The sequence below is a fragment of the Octopus sinensis genome, linkage group LG8, assembly GCF_006345805.1.
Source record: "Octopus sinensis linkage group LG8, ASM634580v1, whole genome shotgun sequence".
Classification (NCBI taxonomy): Eukaryota; Metazoa; Mollusca; class Cephalopoda; order Octopoda; family Octopodidae; genus Octopus; species Octopus sinensis.
In genome coordinates, this window is record NC_043004.1 from 37,851,613 (window position 1) to 37,872,659 (window position 21,047).

Genomic DNA, 21,047 nt, shown 5'->3' on the forward strand with positions numbered 1-21,047 from the left:
AATACAAGCACACACACACATGCATAAATATATAGTAAGCTGTTGATAAGACGACAAATCTTTGGCCTGGACTCTTGTGAGAAGTTGCATTATGTTATAGGAATACTGGTTTCATATTTTGGCACAATGCCAGCAATTTGGTGGAGGGGCTAAATCAATTACCTCGACTCCGGTGTCCAACTGGTACTTATTTTATCAACCCTGAAAGGATGAAAGGTAAAATCGACTTTGGTGGAATTTGAACTCGGACCATAAATACAGACAAAATACCACTATGCATTTTGCCCAGCATGCTTACAATTCTTATTTCTTTATTGCCCACAAGGGGCTAAACATAGAGGGGACAAACAAGAACAGACAAAGGGATTAAGTTGATTACATTGACCCCAGTGCGTAAAATATATATACAACAAAAATTTTCTCATGTTAGACACAATACGTAAGAGGCGTAGAAGTAGCTGTGTGGTAAGTAGCTTGCTTACGAACCACATGGTTACTGGTTCAGTCGCACTGCGTGACACCTTGGGTAAGTGTCTTCTACTATAGCCTCGGGCCAACCAAAGCCTTGTGGGTGGATTTGGTGGACGGAAACTGAAAGAAGCCCGTCGTATATATGTATATTTGAGCATGGCCATTGCGAGTACCACCTGACTGGTCCTCGTGCAGGTGGCACGTAAAAGCACCCACTACACTCTCAGAGTGGTTGGCGTTAGGAAGGGCATCCAGCTGTAGAAACTCTGCCTGATCAGATTGGTGTCTGGTGCAGCCATCTGGTTTGCCAAACCTCAGTCAAATCGTCCAACCCATGCTAGCATGGAAAGTGGACGTTAAATGACGATGAAGATACATGTGTGTGAGTCAACACACACACACACATACTAATGCAGGTGAAGTTATGTGGTTAAGAAGTTTACCTCATAGATTGGGGTTCAGTCTCACTGTATGGCACCTTGGGTAAATGTCTTCGACTATAGCCTTAGGTTGATCACAGCCTGGTGAGTAGATTGGTAGATGGAAGCTGAAATAGACTTAACAAATAATTAAATATATAGCAAGCTGTTGATGGAAGGATAAGTCTTAGACCTAGATTCCTGTGTGAAGTTGCATTATGTTAGCGGAATATTATGCTTGCGAAAAGCAAGTGTTGCAATTTACAAAAAAATGTAAATTTGGACCCTGATGCCTTTCCCAAGTGTAATATCGCTATGACAAAAAGGCGGCGAGGTGGCAGAATCGTTAGCACGCCGAGCGAAATGCGTAGCCGTATTTCATTTGCTGTTACGTTCTGAGTTCAAATTCCCCCGAGGTCGACTTTGCCTTTCATCCTTTCGGGGTCGATAAATTAAGTTCCAGTTACGCACTGGGGGTCGATGTAATCAACTTAATCCCTTTGTCTGTCCCCTCTATGTTTAGCTCCTTGTGGGCAATAAAGAAATAAGAATTGTAAGCATGCTGGGCAAAATGCATAGTGGTATTTTGTCTGTATTTATGGTCTGAGTTCAAATTCCACCAAAGTCGATTTTACCTTTCATCCTTTCAGGGTTGATAAAATAAGTACCAGTTGGACACCGGAGTCGAGGTAATTGATTTAGCCCCTCCACCAAATTGCTGGCATTGTGCCAAAATATGAAACCAGTATTCCTATAACATAATGCAACTTCTCACAAGAGTCCAGGCCAAAGATTTATCCTCTTATCAACAGCTTACTATATATTTATGCATGTGTGTGTGTGCTTGTATTCTCCAGTGCTGTGATAATACAAAGGTCACATTTATGAAGCAACAATGTCAACAATACCTTGTCTGCTCAACACTTGAATTTCTCAACTTTCCACTTAGGGATAAATTACTTGAAGTAGGCTTTTACATTACCTGTTTCATTTTATGATTATGTTTTTTATTATCTTATTTAATCAATCATTTATATTTCATTAAACAAAATTTTTAGGTTATAATAGTTGAACACATTCCTTGAAGGTATTATAAATTGAAATACTAATATACTAATATAAAAACCTCAGTGTTACAAATGATACATGCAATGGAAAGCAGAAGCAGGATGTGTGCCATATATTCTTTTCTACTCTAGGCACAAGGCCTGAAATATTTGGAGACGAGGCCAGTTGATTAGATCGACCCTGAAAGGATGAAAGGCAAAGTCGACCTTGGTGCAATTTGAACTCAGAACGTAAAGACAGATGAAATACTGCTAAGCATTTCACCTGGTGTGCTAATGTTTCTGCCAGCTCACTGCCTTGAATATTATTTATTTATATATATGTATATATGTATATATATATATATATATATATAAATTGGCGTTAGGAAGGGCATCCAGCCATAGAAACACTGCCAGATCTGACTGGGCCTGACGAAGCCTTCCAGCTTCACAGACCCCAGTTGACCCGTCCAACCCATGCTAGCATGGAAAGCGGACGCTAAATGATAATGATGATGATATATAACGAAAAAAACAAACGACGAAGACAGGTGGTGTACAAAACAAACAGATGTATTAGTATAACGCTCAGGAATAGAAAAAGTCTTTTACGTTTCGAGCCTACGCTCTTCTACAGAAGATATATATATATATATATATATATATATATATTATTGACCACACATACTGAATGCTGTATGTGTGACCAAGCAAAGCACATACATTGAGTATGTATATTCAATGTTTACAACTCTCCTGCTGCTTCTACTTCATATGTATGTATGTATGTATGTATGTATGTATGTATGCATGCATGAATAATTAAGAAGGTGGCGAGCTGGCAGAAACGTTAGCGCGCTGGGCAAAATGCCTAGCGGTATTTCGTCAGACGCTATGTTCAGAGTTCAAATTCCACCAAGGTCGACTTTGCCTTTCATCCTTTCGGGGTCGATTAAATAAGTACCAATTACGCATTGGGGTTGATATAATCGACTTAATCCGTTTGTCTGTCCTTTCTGTGTTTAGCCCCTTATGGGTAGTAAAGAAATAGGTATTCCGTCTGTCTTTACGTTCTGACTTCTACTTCTGACTAGGTCGACTTTACCTTTTATCCTTTCGGGGTCAATAAATTAAGTACCAGTTATGCACTGGTGTCAATGTAATTGACTTAATCCCTTTGTCTGTCCTTGTTTGTCCCCTCTATGTTTAGCCTCTTGTAGGCAATAAAGAAATAAGAATCGTTAGCATGCCAGGTGAAATGCTTAGTGGTATTTCATGTCATTACATTCCGAGTTCTAATTCTGCCAAGGTCGACTTCGTCTTTTATCCTTTCAGGGTCGATGAATTAAGTACCTATTTCTTTACTACCCACAAGGGGCTAAACACAGAGGGGACAAACAAGGACAGACAAAGGGATTAAGTTGATTACATTGACCCCAGTGCATAACTGGTACTTAATTTATCGACCCCGAAAGGATGAAAGGCAAAGTTGATCTCAGCAGAATTTGAACTCCGAACGTAACGACAGACGAAATACCGTGAAGCATTTCGCCCGGCGTGCTAACGTTTTTGTCAGTTCACCAATTTGATGAATTAAGTACCAGTTGCATATTGAGGTCGATCTAATCGACTGGCACCCTCCCCCATAATTTCAGGCCTTGTACCTAGAGTAGAAAAAATTATTATTATAATTAAGGTGGCAAGCTGGCAGAATTGTTAGCACCCTGGGTGAAATGCTTAGTGGCATTTCATCTGCTACTACTTTCTGAGTTCAAATTCTGCTGAGGTTGACTTTGCCTTTCATCCTTTCAGGGTCGATGAAATATGTACCAGTTACACATTTGGGGTTAATGTAATTGACTAACCCCTCCCTCAAATTTTCAGGCTCTGTGCCTACAGTAGAAAGGATTATAATTGTTGTTGTTAAGGTGGGAGCTGGCAGAATCATTAGTATGCCAGGCAAAATGCTTAGTGGTATTTCACCTGTCTTCATGTTCTGAGTTCAAATTCTGGTGTGGTTGACTTTGCCTTTCATCCCTTTGGGGTTGATAAATTAAGTGCCAGTGAAACACTGGGGTCGATGTCATCGACTAGTCCTCTCTCCTCAGATTTCAGGCCTTGTGCCTTTTGTAGAAAAGATGACAGAATAAGGACCAAATATAAAAGAAAAATAATAATAAATATTGGGGTTGATTTGACTAAAGCCTTCAAGCCACAGTCCAATGACTGAAACAAGTAAAGGATAAATAAAAAACTTTTTGAAATCATCTTAATTCTAATCAAACATGGCAATTTGACTGCCTCCTCAAGTCACACAACTATGCGAAACACAGCATTAATAGGTTAACCTGTTTTACTTAAAATTATATATCTATTTTATGTTGAAACCATGTTAATGTTACCTAGACTCTGCTGCCAAACCCAAGATTAGCTGGTTGAGTAGACCTATGATCCAAGGTTTTTTCTTGTGACTCTCAAGAACACTGTTTCTAGAATGGGATTACACAATGCACCCATCCCTTTGTTATACAAGTAGTCTCCCTTTTTCAAGTTTTTGAAGCTATGTCAGTTGATGCAGAAAGGTTACCTTGTTTGGAAACAGGTGAGAATTGGTGACAGGAAGGACATATGGTTAGTAGAAAATCTGCCTTGACTAATTCTATCTGAACCATGCCAACATTAAAATGACGAATATTTTAAAATTAGCTTTTTATTGCATAAAACAAAACAAGAAGCAGTTTCAAATAGGCTGATATCAAAAGGGTTCAAATAATTGAAATGGTAGAATAACATGTGTAAGTAATGCTGAGATAAAAAATATCTTTTACTTGTATCAGTCATTGGACTGTGGCCATGCTGAAGCACTACCTTAAAAAGTATAGTCGAACAAATTGACCCTGGTACTTTTTCCATCTCACTTGTGCAAAACTGCTAAGTTACAGGGACATAAGCAAACCAACACCAGTTATCAAATGGTGATGAGGAACAAGCATAAACACACACACGTGGCTGTGTGGTAAGAAGTTTGGTTCCCAGCTACATAGTTTCAGGTTCAGTTGCTCTGCGTGGGACCTTAAGCTAGTGCTTTCTAATATAGCGTCAGGCTGACCAAAGCCTTGGAAACAGATCTGGTAGATGGAAACTGAACAAGGCTCATCATGTCTATGTCTGTACCCAACCACTGCTGTGTTGGTGTCTTTATGTCCTTGTAACTTAGCAGTTTGGCAAAAGGGATCGATAGAATAAGTACCAGACTTAAAAAAAAATTACTGGGGCTGATTCATTCAACTAAAAATTCTTCAAGGCAGTGCCCCAGCATGGCTGCAGTCTAACGACTGAAAGAAGTAAAAGATAAAGATCCACAATAGGCTTCTACACAGTTTCCATCTTCCAAATTCACTCACAAGGAATTAGTTGACTTGGGGTATAGTAGAAGACAACTGCCCAAGCTACTGCACAGTGGGATTGAACCTGAAACCACTTCGTTCCCAAGCAAGTTTTTTAACCACAGAGCCATGCCTGATGATTCTTGTAGAACATTTGCTGAGAGCTAAGTAACAGATTCAATTTATTGTTACAGTTTGTGGCCTTTGACTTTTGCAAACAGACTTCAATATTCATTACAATTTTTTCATAACAAAAAAAAAAAAAAAAAGGATTTCCAGGTTAAAACTTTTAATTCTAATGAGTTGTTTTACAGGTTCGTAAGAATAAAAACCCTACGAAATGACAAATTGCTGAGACATAGCAACATATTTTGACAGGACTAAAGTTTGTATCCCAAGATTATACTGCTTGCTTGATTAAGTTTGTGTAAGTCCTAATTTTGGTGGCCATAGACATGTCAACAAATCTGTCACCGATGTTTACCAACATTCCTCCAATGATTGTTGGATCCACCTGCAAAGAGGAAAAGAAATCGTTAAAAAAACATCTTAAAATATATGCAAAGAATTATGTGGGAAATGGATGGTTGGGACCTTAGCAGAAGGTCAAAAGAACCACAATGCAAAGGTGGTCCTCAGACTGGGGATCTTGACAGGATGCTCACAACAGTGGACATAGCTAAAAGTACCCAGGAGTCACATGGTAGTGTTAAACAAAGTGATAGGTTAAACCTATTACTAAACGAGGTCGTCATCATCATCATTGTTGTTCAATGTCCATTTTCCACATTAGCATGGCTTGGACGGTTTGACCAGAGCTGGTAAGCCAGAAATCTGCACTAGGTTCCAACCTGATTTGGTTTGGTTTCTATGACTGGATGCCCTTCCTAATGCCAATATTTATTAGAAATCCCTTGTTAACATCGGAAGGGAGCGTAAAGGGGACAGAGAAGAAGGTGATATGAACAAACAGAACTGGTTGAAGAAACAAGATGGAACAAACCTTTGTTTCCAGAATAAGTTTCTCCTTTTTGTTAAGAAACAGCTGTAGAGCTGCTTGAAGTTCCTTCAGAGTTGCAGCATCAAGTGCCTGGTAACAATAGAAATAAAATTTATTAGGTTAAACCAGAGGTAAAGAAACTGAATGATTATCAATTCAAAGCATGCAAAACATTTAGATTCAGATCAATTGACTGGGTGAAGAAAAATTAAGTGTTCAAACAAAATTAAAGATATTTAAAAAAAACTATTTTGTTATTTTTTTTTTATCAATTCCACTTTGGTCTTGAGTCAAGAGAAGTCTGACCAAAAGCATTCCAGCCATGACCATCTCACTTTTTATTAAGATATTATAGTAATCCCTCGTCACATCACGGTTTATTATTTAAGCTTACACTGATTCTTCTGTGGTGGTGTTTTGCATTTATAATAAAACTAGCAGTATCGGCCGGCGTTGCTCGGGTTTGTAAGGGAAATAATTATATAAGCATTTTTAGAGATGTAAAGTATAATAGCCATCTCAATATGGCTAACCACAAAGGGGGCGGGGTGTTACTGTAGCTTTTTACGTTCTGAGATTTAATAATAAATTTTAGAGAGTTACTTCCCTTATATATGTCAAAAATGGATTAAAAATGGGAAAAATTGATGGTAAATTTTTTTTTAAATCGTAGACTCATCGTAGACGCGCGCTAATACCCAGACGGGCTCGATATGAATCACGACTATAAGATACCCGGTTTTGGTTAAACTGCACTGCAAAATGTGGGAGTAGTTAGGAATCTAAATCGTAGGAGACAGACACACAACCTCACTTTTATATATAAAGATTTCCTCTATTTACATAATATTGAGGTCTCTTTCTTTCTTTTGTTATCTTACTGTTTTTACCAATATACATATATATATATAAATATATATATAGTTACAGAGATGTACTTGCATAGCAAGTGACTTGATCTGAGATCGTGTGCTGGAACGAAAACAGTTGCAGCGTTGAAGGTGTTTATAAGCCATTTAAGAAACACACAAAAACCATCAGATTCACTTCAACATTTAAATTTAATTTGTCAAAATATTTTCGTCGCTTTGAGACCGCGACCTGTTAGCACGATATTTTTGTCAGTGAACAGGTCGCGGTCTCAAAGCGAGGAAAATATTTTGGCAAATTAAATTTAAATGTTGAAGTGAATCTAACGGTTTTTGTGTGTTTCTTAAATGGCTTACAAACACCTTCCACGCTGCAATATATATATACACACAAATATATATATGTATGTATGTATGTATGTATGTGTGTATATGTGTATGCATGTATGTGTGTGTGTGCGTGTCTGTGCTTGTCCTCCACCACTGCTTGACAACGAATGTTGGTTTGTTTACATCCCTGTCACCTAGTGGTTTGACAAAGGAAACAGATGGAATAAGTACAATGCTTACAAAAATAAAACTGGAGTTGATTCATTAAACTACAATTCTTCAAGGCATTGCCCCAGCATGGCCACAGACCAATGGCTTGAAAAAGCAGAAGAATAAAAGAATACATTCTCTGCTTTGGTCTTATGTTCAAGGCATGAGAAAGCTTGAGTTTACATGAGAAGGCTTAACAGACCTGGTAGAAACAGCAGCCAAATCTCCCTCAAATCACACCTCATTGTCTTATGTATGTATATATATATGAGCCAATGAGGGGGACCTCTACATGGTAGCTAGACCTGGTAGAAATAGCAGCCAAATTTCCCCCAAATCACACCTTACTGTCTTATCTATGTATATATGTATGTATGAGCCTATGAGGGAGACCCCTACATGGCAGCTAGACATGGTAGAAATAACAGCCAAATCTCCCTCAAATCACACCTTACTGTCTTATGTATGTATGTATATATATATATATATATATATATATATACAAGCTACTACGGTTATTTAATGTAAAGTCTTCCTCAAATCACGCTCTCGCTATTTACTCTCTTCCAAGAACATTTTCACTCACTCTTATCTGTTAGCTTCCCATACATTTTACTCATGTATCTAACAGCGTCATAGACAGAAACAAATATTACATCGCCATCGCATTCTATTGTCTACCTGTCAACACACAGTGAATTAGTTTCAGTTTATTCGTTGCACACTGTGTGTGTGCATTTGCGTGTGCTGTAACCCAAACTAAGAAAAGCATTTGACATATACACCAGAATGTGAGTTTTCTCAAAATTTTGCTTAATTGGGGTTGAAATTTTAAAAACCGGACCTGGCAAAACCCGATGCATTCTACTCTTAAAAATGCTAGGTAAATTGTAATTGAAGAAATCCTATATTGTAGATTTCTATAACTGACAAAGGGAGGCAGATAAAATCTGCCTTTTATAATAAGAGATAAATATATATAAATTATAAATATAAAAAATATACAGGTGTAGGAGTGGCTGTGTGGTAAGTAGCTTGCTTACCAACCGCATGGTTCCGGGTTCAGTCCCACTGCGTGGCACCTTGGGTAAGTGTCTTCTACTATAGCCTCGGGCCGACCAAAGCCTTGTGAGTGGATTTGGTAGACGGAAACTGAAAGAAGCCCGTCGTATATATATGTGCGTGTGTGTTTGTGTTTGTGTTTGTCCCCCTAGTATTGCTTGACAACCGATGCTGGTGTATTTATGTCCCCGTAACTTAGCGGTTCGGCAAAAGAGACCAATAGAATAAGTACTGGGCTTACAAAAAGAATAAGTCCGGGGTCGAGTTGCTCGACTAAAGGTGGTGCTCCAGCATGGCTGCAGTCAAATGACTGAAACAAGTAAAAGAGTAAAAGAGTACAGTACTGTTTCTACTTTGTGGATTTTCACCTATCGCAGGGGTTTTTGGAATGTAACACCCAAAATAGTCGAGGGATTACTGTGTATCACTATATTATCCAGTGTCTTTTTTTTCCTAGACAATTAGAAAAGTACTACAACTACAACTTATAGTAAGCCGAGCAACCACATAAAGCAGTGTTTCTCAAAATGGGGAATAAATAAGTAACCAACTTAATTACACCTGGGTATGAGTTTTAAAAAAAACTGCACCCTTCTGCCATGCCACTTTGAGCTCGAGTGGCAGACTAGGCTTACCAAACCAGTATGATCTGATGGTTAAATTCATGGCCCCTACATCAGACCATAGTTGGTGGAGAGAACATGCTGAAGCCTTTGTCCTCCAGTGGATTGAACGTAGGCATCCAATCCAATGCAATATACTAACATTGTCTGTTCATGGCCAGTTGATAGTTATTTTTTTTTGCAGGGGGTGGGGGTGGGGGGGTCATGAATTACTGATACAGAAGCTCAATCATTAGCTGGAAAGCTGCATATCTATTTGCCAAAGTAAACTTTGAGGTCAAACACTGCTCATGTCAGCCTATCTTTATGTCTCTCTTCCGCAACATCTTCCATAAAATCCTGTGAATTCAGAAAAATAACGCTTGCTTCTAGAATAAGATCAGAGACAGAAGTCACTGTGGCAGAATGGTTATGCTATCACATGTAGCTTTACTTATACTTCAGTAATGTCAATATATATTCTCTCTCTCTATCCGCTCAGTCGAAGTCGACTCTCGGTCACTCGTTGGATCAGTGTCCTCCAGTCAGTTCTATCCTGGGCCGCTTCCTTCAGATTGGCCATGTCCATTCCGGTATCACTCCTGATGGTGTCAAGCCAGCAGGTTCTTGGTCGGCCTCTTCCTCTCTTGCCACTGACCATTCCGAGCATGATGTCCTTTTCCAGGGATTTTCTTCGCATAATATGACCGAAATATGCCAATCTATGCTTGGTGATCCTAGCTTCTAGCGACATTTTCGGCCTGATCTGCTTAAGAACTTCTCCATTGGTGAGTCTCGCTGTCCATGGAATCCACAAAAGTCTTCTCCAACACCAAAGCTTGAATGCATTAATTCTGTTCTGGTCAGCTTTCTTTAGTGTCCAGGTTTCGCATCCATATGTTGCTATTGGGAAGACAATTGCATTCACCAATCTGCATTTGGTAGCGAGTCTGATGTCTCTACTCTTCCAGACCCTGCTCATGCTGACCATTGCCTCTCTGCCTAGTACTATCCGCCGTCTTATTTCTGGAGTGCAGTCACCATCTCGATTTATTTTAGAGCCAAGGAAGACGAAATGATCAATCACTTCAATCTCTTCATTATCGATCTTGATGCTGATGTTTGTTGTGGCTGCTGTTGACATGATCTTCATTTGCTTAATATTGAGGTACAGCCCAAATTTCTCACTCTCTTTCGTGGCCAGCAGGACAAGATCCTCCAGATCCTTACCACTCTCCGCCAGCAGGGTTGTATATATATTAAGTGTCAGCATAAACACATTTTTTTAAAAGTTATGAGTAAAGAGAGATCATGATCTTCTTGAATAGTAAGACTGATGTTAATGTTTACAGGAAAAAGTAGACAGGAGTAGGGGAAGAGTTCAAGAGGGTTGAAGATGGAAGGAAAGTTTAGTGCAAGAAGGAAGACACAGCTAGCTAGTTTAAAAGAGCATAGGGGCTGTTGCAGTAGTGACTGAAATAGAAAATGGGAAACAGCATATCTGTGACACAGTGACTGCAACATGTTGGTGAATGAATCATTGCCAATCTCTTGAATGACTGTTTAGATGTGAGCAACTTGTGGAATAGGTGAGGTGCTCACTACTGACTTTGAGGTAGTTACTAAGGTGGCATTTCTGAAGTGACCACAGCATATATCAATTCTGTAACTATTTACATACCTTAGCTGTGGTAACGGTGCAGGGCACTTCACCTCTGTGAGAACTCATAATGGTTTCAAATGCATCAATGACACCAGAGATCTTCTGGATACGTCCATTTTCAGAGAGAGCTCCTGAAATTAAAATTAATAATAATAATAATGATATCATACTATAATATAGAAATCATCATCAGTGTTATAACTTCCATTACTTCATGCTGGCATGGGTCAGACAGAATTCATTGAGACAAATTTTCTACGGACAGATGTCCACCCTATTGAATAAAATGAACTATGATAATGAAATCTAAAGATAAAAAATTGACAATTATTTTTTCTTTTACTCAAAAATTCAGCCATAGAAGATCTTAGTCAGGGAAGAAGTGTATCAGATCACAGATTATTTAAGGATTCAAGTTCATTTGGTTGGGTTGGATATTGTGTACTAATAGTATTCAATAGCTAGATTTGTCAATTGAGGGCCTAGTTTTACAGGCCTAAATTAAGGTGCTTCACAGTCGAACTGAACCCAAGACAACATGGTAGGGAAGCAAGCTTCTAAATCACATAGCCATGTCTACACCTTATATACACAGACAGAAATAATTCAGAGAAGCCAGTGTTTTGAATAGGGACAATAAGCACCATGAAAGCCATACAAGATGAATTAATTTAATGAACATTTCTTTGAGAGAAAGTAAGCAAGTACCTAATGGCAATTTCAAATTGCCGTTGGCCAAAAAGGTTGTCTGCAAGTGTTATAGGTGTTCAAATTTTATATGTCCAGCTGAAGTCAATGTAGGACAACAACTGTGATAACGATGCCAACTGAGGTAGAAGCATGTATTCACCAGTAGATCTCATGTCTAATAAAAGAAAACAGATGGCCATTTCCTTAATATTGTCTCTGTTTTGGAGAATTCCCAAGATTATCGCTCTTCATTTACAGTTGGTCACAATTGCCCCCAGGCATTTCTTTTGCCTTCTTTTGAAACAAAGATTATTTCAATAAACCAAGAATTTATCTTTTATTTAGTATAATGCAGGAGTGGCTCTGTGGTAAGTAGCTTGCTTACCAACCATATGGTTCCGGGTTCAGGCCCACTGCATGGCACCTTGGGCAAGTGTCTTCTACTATACCCTCTGGCCGACCAAAGCCTTGTGAGTGGATTTGGCAGACAGAAACTGAAAGAAGCCTGTCGTACATATGTGTGTGTGTATATGTTTGTCTCCTCACCATCGCTTGACAACCGATGCTGGTGTGTTTATGTCCCTGTAAACAAGTGGTTTGGCAAAAAGAGACCGATAGAATAAGTACTAGGCTTACGAAGAATAAGTCTTGGGGTTGATTTGCTTGACGAAAGGCGATGCTCCAGCATGGCTGCAGTCAAATGACTGAAACAAGTAAAAGAGTATAACTTTCTTCCTCTTTGTTATAAACACATGCACACACTCACACATAAGAGGAGGTAAACAGATACATGTAGATATGTAAACCTGTGTATATTTGTGTGCATACATCTTAATTTTAGTGTATATATGCACACACACACTAAAATGCAGATGTGTATAAACAGATCTACACATATATGCATTAATTCTTAAAACCCAGACTTATGCAAATATGAAACAGACATAATGATGAAGGTGGTAGTGATTGGCATGTATAATATCTCCACATAGGACTCTCCTGAACATGATGTACAGAGCTCATATCAAGTTCCCATGTGCTGTACTCCTCCATTCTTTGTTACTCTCTCATATATCATTCATAAAAAGAACCATCCGAATGTGGCCGTTGCCAGCGCCGCCCCGACTGGCCTCCGTGCCGGTGGCATGTAAAAAGCACCATCTGATCGTGGCCATTGCCAGCCTCGTCTGGCACCTGTGCCGGTGGCATGTAAAAAGCACCCACTACACTCACGGAGTGGTTGGCGTTAGGAAGGGCACCCAGTTGTAGAAACACTACCAGATCAGACTGGGCCTGGTGCAGCCTCCTGGCTTCCCAGACCCCAGTCGAACCGTCCAACCCATGCTAGCATGGAAAGCGGACGTTGATGACCTACCAATGTGCCTCCCTATTATCACTATCATTCCTCCAAGATATTACCTGTTTAACAAGAGATGGCATTTCATTGGCTCTGTCTATGCCATTATTCTTCGTTACTTACTTTCATCACTTTTTTTCCCCTAACACTCACACATGCTTACCACTGCTAACCATCACTCCTTCCTGCTAAAGTTCACCTACATAATGAGTTAAAATCCCTTCAAGGATCTAAATACAGATTTTCTTGTTATATCGAAGTGAATGATAGAGAGAATTGATTCTTCATAGTATTATTAATAAAGAATACACAAATAAGAACAATGTTCATTTTACCTCAAAATGTCTACTTTTATTAATTATCAAACAATCTAAAATACCATTTACATTCAAATACCAACAGTGTTTTTTTTTAAATTTTTTATTACAAATTTTAGACAAAACTTATCTTTTGTAAAATAGACAACAATGTTCAAATGAGTAGTTATTGGGAAGAGTAATTATGCCTCTGTTAAATCTGAGGTATTACAGAAATTGGAAATCCAAAGATATCAAATATTATTGATTTACTCACCAAGGAGGTTCACTACAAGATTGTTGTATTTCATCTTCTGAGCAACACCAACCAAGGCAGCTGGAAAATGGCAGGGTAGAAAGTAAATTATTATTTTTTTCTTACATGCCGGTTAAATGATATTTTTCACTTTGAAACACACTTTGCAAACTTAATATTTAAAATACATGTTCAATAAAGCAAGTTCTCTATATGTGGACTACATAGAAAACAACACCCACAATTAAGTTAACATTATTTATGGTCATGCGTTTAAGGTGGATTATTTACTTAGTCCACAAACATGAGGTAATGTATGGATAGATTTGCCTTCCCTCTCTATATCTGATCACATCTTTTACTTATTTCAGCCTGTGTTGGGGCACCATCTTGAAGGTCACAATGACTCCAGCACATTATTAAGGCAGCAAGCTCAGTAGTATTTTGTCCATCTTTACGTTTTGAGTTCAAATTCCACCAGGGTCAACTTCGCCTTTCAACCTTTCAGGGTCAGTAAAATAAGAAGTCGAGTACCGGGATCAATGTATTCGACTTATCCCCTCCCACAAAATTGTTGACCTTGTGCCAAAATTTGGAACCAACATCCGAATAAAATTTTTGCGGTTAAAATGATAATGACAAATATTTAAATACAGTAAGTTGAAGCAAATAAATTAAAATGTGTTCAATTGAGAAATCCCACAATATCTATAGAATGGTTTGAGTTTGTAATTCTGTAGTAAAAAGTCCAGTATCATAACATCACGTTCTTCAGGGAAGATTCTAAACAAACGACATCATCTGTATTGCAGCAACACATGCTTAAAACCATCACGTGATGCCAAGAGATGAGGAGACACACACACACATTATTGTTGGGATTAATATAAAATAATAACTAGGTTTGTCTTGACCTATTTTAAAAAATAAGTTTCCGATGAATAGCACCTATAAAGTAGATTACTTACTGACTTTAGGTGACATATATATATATATATATATATATATATATATATATCATCATCATCGTTTAACGTCCTTTTTCCATGCTAGCATGGGTTGGACGGTTCGATTGGAGTCTGAGAAGCCAGGAGGCTGCACCAGGCTCCAGTCTGATCTGGCAGTGTTTCTACAGCTGGATGCCCTTCCTAATGCCAACCACTCTGTGAGTGTGGTGGGTGCTTTTTACATGCCAGAGGAGGTTGGCAACGGCCACGATCGGATGGTGCTTTTTACGTGCCACCGGCACAGAGGCCAGTCAGGGCGGCGCTGGCTACTGCCACGTTCGGATGGTTCTCTTACGTGCCACCGGCACTGGTATCACAGCTGCAAATTCCATTGATGTTGATCGATTACGATTTTGATAGGACCATTCGAGTGTGGATGATGCCAGTGCTGCTTGACTGGCACCGTACGAGTGGCATGTAAAAAGTACCATTTGAGTGTGGCCAATACCAGTGCTGGTAGCACATAAAAAGCAGCATTCGAGCAAAACTGATGCCAGTGCTGCCTGACAGGCACCTGTGCTGGTGGCACGTAAAAAGCGCCATTCGAGCATGGTTGAAGCCAGTGCTGCCTGACTGGCTCCCATGCTGGTGGCATGCAAAAAGCATCCACTACACTTGCAGTGGTTGGTATTAGGAAGGGCATCCAGCTGTAGAAACCATGCCAAATCAGATTGGTGCCTGGTGCAGCTTCTCAGCTTGCCAGTCCTCAGTCAAACCGTCCAACCCATGTTAGCATAGAAAGTGGACAATAAATGATGACGACGCTAATTTATTTTAGAGACTTGTGTAAGACTGGAACAAAGCAAGAAGGTACAAAATAAATTACAAAAAGAAAATGTTCTTCTACATGGGTCATAACCTCAAAATATAGAAATGCAAAATAAGACTGCAACTTTCTTTTCCTCTTGCAGTTTATTTTGTACCTTCTCGCATTGTTCCACCCTTACACAATATATCTCTTTAAAATTAGGCCGCACAGTGCTACCTCATACATATATATACACACACACACAAATTTTCTTTATGCATATTTATTTATGGTTAAGAGTAATAATAAAACAACATGATCTTAATGCAAGGCTTGCAGAGCTGGTAGGAAGGAAGTCACCCTCAGATCTTGCTCAAATGTTTGCATCAAAGTGGAGTCCACTAAAGGCAATCAAAGGCAAAGTGGTAGTGTTATAACTGGGTGATGGATTAATCTACCCTTCAAATATGGTTTTAAGATTAAGATCAAAGAACTACTAAACTGAACAACATCAGAAATAATGATTATGTTTACTTACTCTCTTTATCCTTGCGCTTCAATGATGGGTTTTCAATAAATTGAGCGAAGGACACATCCTTTGCCATCAAACCCTTCAAAAGGACAGAAATTACTAAACGATAGCAAAAATTACAAACATTATTTCAATGGTGAAATACATAAATGACAAAAATTTCTGTCTACCAAATCCACTCACAAGGCTTTGGTTGGCTCAAGGCAGCACACAGTGGGACTGAACCTGGAACTGTGCCGTTGGGAACCAAGCTTCTTCCCACATGCCATGTCTTTGTTTTTTTTTTATGCAAACCCACTTTGCTTCCAAGTAAGGTAATATTTCCAGTAATTCTTCACACTTTGTATGATGGCCTTTTTTTTTTGTTTTTAATTACAAATAGTACACTTGTGTAAGGACAAGAGGAACACATCACCAATTAATCAATATTTGTGTCCTACACTAGCATGAGTTAGCTGATTTTACTGGTCTGAGGTCTATGTTGGTCTTTATTGTCTGCTTGGCAAGGTTTCTATGGCTAGATGCCCTTCCTAATGCCAGATATACACACATATATATTTTAAGATTTCTCTACAAATTTTCTATAGAAATTATAGCTGGCACTAATTTGTTACAGTGCTTCAAATACATCTAATGTAAACAATTTGATTGAAGCTGGAAAAATAGATGATGAGTGTATATGCATATTTCAAGAGTTGTTGCTCCTCCTTATTCAGTACCCTATCCAACCCATCGACCGTCCATGAACTCATTGCTTAAATAGCTACAAAATATAGCAGTGTAACACTTGGATATACTAATTTTCCATATTTAACGCATTCCTGGCAGCTGGTACATACAGTGTCCCTACAAGTAATTAATACATGTATATGTATACAATAGATTTCTTTCAATTTCTATCAACCAAATTCCAGTCACATGGTACTGGTCAATCTGCATCCATAGGGGAAGACACCAACCAAGTGTTTGCACTGTTGGGGATGTGCCAGAACTACACAGGCCCTCTTTTACGTACATAAGTGTCTTTGTGTTTGGTTTCAATGCTTGACAACCAGCACCGTTTTGTTTATGTCCTCTGTAATCAAACAGTTTAGCAAAAACCGACTAATATAAGTTTCAAGTTTGGACACAAGTCCAGCAGTTTTAGGGGAGAAGAGATAGTGTCCAACATATACTTATTTTATCAACCCCAAAATGATAAGAGGCAACAGTGATCTTATTGGAATGACAACTAAGAATGTGAAGAAATGCTTCTAAGCATTTTGTTTGATGCTTTAAAGATTCTGCCACTTTGTTGCCTTTAGAGACAGATATAATAAAAGGATCTAACTATGAAAATCTAACAAATGTTATTTTAATATAAATTTCATGTTATTAAAAACTCACCTTGAGGGCAGTAAGATCTTTCTGTACAAGATCAAGCTTGTTCTCTTTTGTTGCAGCAGAGTAGAGAGCTGTGGCATATCGGCCTGCAATGCCAAATACTTGCACAGGGGGCTGCAAAGTCATAAAGCGGTATAAATTAAGATTACAAATTCGGAGTAAAAAGAACATAAAACAGAAAAATCAAAATCATTAAATTGTAACAACACATTGAGAGATCATCATCATCATTTAACGTCCACTTTCTATGCTAGCATGGGTTGGACGATTTGACTGACGAACCAGATAGCTGCACCAGGGTCCAATCTGATGTGGCAGAGTTTCTACAGCTGGATGCCCTTCATCAACCACTCCCAGAGTGTAGTGGGTGCTTTTACGTGCCACCGGCATGAGGGCCAGTCAGGCAGTACTGGCAACGGCCAAGCTCAAATGGTGTTTTTTACGTGCCACCTGCACTGGCAACAACCTTGATCGAATGTTTTTTCACATGCCACAGAGACAAGTGCCAGTAAGGCGACGCTGGTAATGATCATGCTTGAATGGTGCTTTTTAGGTGCCACTGGCACAGAAGCCAGTTGGCTGCTCTGGCAACGATCACGCTCAGATGGTGCCAGTACTTTAATAATCATTTGTGCAAGGGCTCATTGAAATAATACATATTATCCAGTGATTGATTCCCTTCAGTCACAGTTCTTAAGAATCAGAAATAGTTGAAGGAAGATTGTAGGCCTAAAAGGCTGTCCAGTTCAATATTATAACCACTAGCAAAGTTTACCATCTTTTCCTGCAAGCATTTAGGCTAACTGGCACTTTGTTGGTTACAATGGTGAAGGTTCCAGTTGATCGGATCAATGCAACAGCCTGCTCATGAAATTAACATGCAAGTGGCTGAGCACACCACAGACAGGTGTACGTTGTAACTATAATTGTGATTTAGGCCTTGAGTACAAGACTAATAAATTATAATCCACTAAATTCCAGCAAAGAAAGAAAGAACTTGTAACTGGTTTTACTTGTATAAGAGTTATAACAATCTGCAAAACGAAAATCACCTGTTAAACAACAAAGGCAAGCAAAAAATGCACACATGGAAGAGACTAACTACTCAGGGATATGATAGATCGAATGCCATATGCTAAAAAACTATTGGTCATCTTATCCCTAACAGCATACACTTAACATAGTTCTTAGGGAGATTCAGTATGTGGCCCTTTGAAATACAGGCACAACTCATTTTAGCCAGCTGAGTGGATGGAGCAATGTGAAATAAAATGCCTTGCTCAAGGATACAATGTGCTGCTGGGAATTCAACTCATGACCTTGTGATTGTGTGCTGAATACTCTAATCACTAAGCTATGTGTCTTCATTGTAAACATTTAGGCAGGGCTTTGGTCAACATATCTCTTCAATAGGGGATAGCCAGAAGAGGTCAAGTGCACTGCTTTGCCACTGGTAACTTAAATCATTATCATCATCCAGTGTTTTAAATCGGGATTTTTGTCCCCGTTAACAAGGGTGGCCAGATCTGCCTCAATGCCGTAACAACTGCCCTCACATCATCCCACCCAGTTTTGGGCGTCCTCCTTTTTCAAACCAACCCTCCCAATCTCCCCCTCCACCTTTTTCTCGGTCTACCTCGCTTTTGTGCTCCATTTACCTCAAATGCAATCACTCTACTCAGAAAAGAAATTGCAGGTCATGACATTTATATTAGATAAAGTATGTTTAGATATACTACATCACCATCATTGAATATCTGTTTTCCATGCTGGCATGGGTTGGACAGTTTGCTAGGAGCTGACAAGCCAGAGGGCTGCACCAGGCTTCAGTCATCTGGTTTGGCACAGTTTCTATAGTTGGATGCCCTTCCTAATGCCAATCACTTTATAGAAAGTACTGGGTGTTTTTTACAAAGTGCCAGCATGGGTGCTTTTTATATGATACTGACACTGCTCTTTCACATACTGTTGGTATGAGTGCTCCCTTTATGTGGTGCTGGCATGAACGCTTTTTACAAGGGATTAAAAAGAAAGGCAGGATGGTCATAGGTTTTGTTGATAAGAGATGACATGGAGCCAGTCCAGAAGAACCGATAACTATTTCACAGAGTCTAGAAGGAAGAAAAACTGTAACCAGAAATAGTAATAATGAAATAAATACCTTTACAAGTTTGAGTCTCAAGGAAGATGTTGCAAACTGCCTCACCTGAAAACAAGATTTAAAAAAAAAAAAAAAGGGGTATTAGAAAATGTTATAAAATGATACATTTAAAAACAAGAGAAAAAAATGTTGAAATCAAAGTAAACAGAATGCAAATGTAGCATGAAAAACTTGGTGAATAACATACCTAACAAAAAAAAATTACCTTGCATTTTTTTTAGTAGTGTAGCCTCCCTGATGATGAGCCTGTGCTTGTGTCTGAACTAGAGTCACAAGAAGCAACACACTTTTCTATTGTTAATTACAAGCAAGAGTATCAGGTATAATTCTAAATCTGGGATGATACCAAAATGGGAAAAACGTATTTGTGAGATGCATACAATTTACTCAGCACATTGACGTTCACCCTACACTGATGATACAAAACTGACAATAACAGGGTAAGGTAGCCAATAAAAAAGCCTGAAATGTTTATAAACTAAGGTCTTATAGAAGGAAATGGGGGACTATTTTTCGGCTGCTAGGGTAAGTGGAAAAGTACTTGCTAAACAAAGGGTTAAGCAAATTTCAGTAACAGTCTTAAATTCATAACTAATAGAATTATAACTGTAAATTATAACAGAAAAAAAAACACCACTTCATTTCTATTTAACACAGCAAGACCTGTATATGACATTCACATGTACTAAACTTAATGTGTTAGGTTTTCAATCAAAACCTTTCATAATTTTGCAACATCAACAGATTTTAATATGCAGCAGAAAACTTTAAATCAATGATATGATCTCTATGCTGCTATAAGAAAGCCTGTAAAATGCTGTTTTGTTTAGCAATCACTTTATGGCAACTACAAGATTAATAATGGCATAGAGTCTATACCATCATCATCTATAAATATATATAAACACACATATCAAAATGAATACTTAGTATAGAGCTACACATTTTACTAGGTTGAGAGTTATTGTTTACCTCAAGGTGAACTCTTAATCAAAAACAAATCCATGGTTAAATGATTTTTGTACTTTTTCAAAGAGCATAGCAAGGACTTCGTTACCCAATGACCTTTCTTTTTTTTTTTTTAAAAGGTAGAGTACCAACATCCTCGTTTAACATCTTTTGAAGTCTATTCACCCTCTCTAGAGATGTTGCCACAAGAAATGTATCTAGTGCACTTTGTGAAGTGGTGTTCAATAGGAAGGGCATTAAGGCTTAGAAACCAAACCAAATGACGACTACTAGCAACATATCAGTCTTTAGAAGCAGTAGTTCACAATACAAAATGGCTTGGACCATGGCAATTTGTCTAACCCATATCCACATGGGAATTGGATTTAAAATAATGATGGTAAAAACCAATGGAATACTAGACGTCTTTCAGCACTCTTCAAAGTTCGAAGCATGAAGGCAAGAATTTAAGAACTTTTAAAGTGCACGTGTTCAATGTGATTATGCAATTATCTACTATACACAACATATTTGTATTTGCTAGTGAAACACACGTAAATATTATGTAGTTTGAGATGTAATAATAAAAAGACAAACTAAATGTCCGG

General features: G+C 38.5%; 1 protein-coding gene across 1 annotated transcript in view; it reads right to left on the reverse strand.

Annotated features, from left to right (window-relative positions):
- Nucleotides 1-5,597: 5,597 nt before the first annotated feature.
- Nucleotides 5,598-21,047, reverse strand: part of LOC115215001 (ATP synthase subunit O, mitochondrial) — a 16,517-nt gene continuing 1,067 nt past the window's right edge. Inside the window, exons 2-8 of the mRNA XM_029784111.2 lie at nucleotides 19,492-19,536; nucleotides 17,334-17,444; nucleotides 15,954-16,026; nucleotides 13,682-13,741; nucleotides 11,080-11,192; nucleotides 6,329-6,415; nucleotides 5,598-5,839 (exon numbers count right to left, since the gene is read on the reverse strand). Of these exons, the coding sequence (XP_029639971.1) occupies nucleotides 5,726-5,839; nucleotides 6,329-6,415; nucleotides 11,080-11,192; nucleotides 13,682-13,741; nucleotides 15,954-16,026; nucleotides 17,334-17,444; nucleotides 19,492-19,536 (603 nt within the window). The 3' untranslated portion in view covers nucleotides 5,598-5,725. The remainder of the gene's footprint in view (nucleotides 5,840-6,328; nucleotides 6,416-11,079; nucleotides 11,193-13,681; nucleotides 13,742-15,953; nucleotides 16,027-17,333; nucleotides 17,445-19,491; nucleotides 19,537-21,047) is intronic.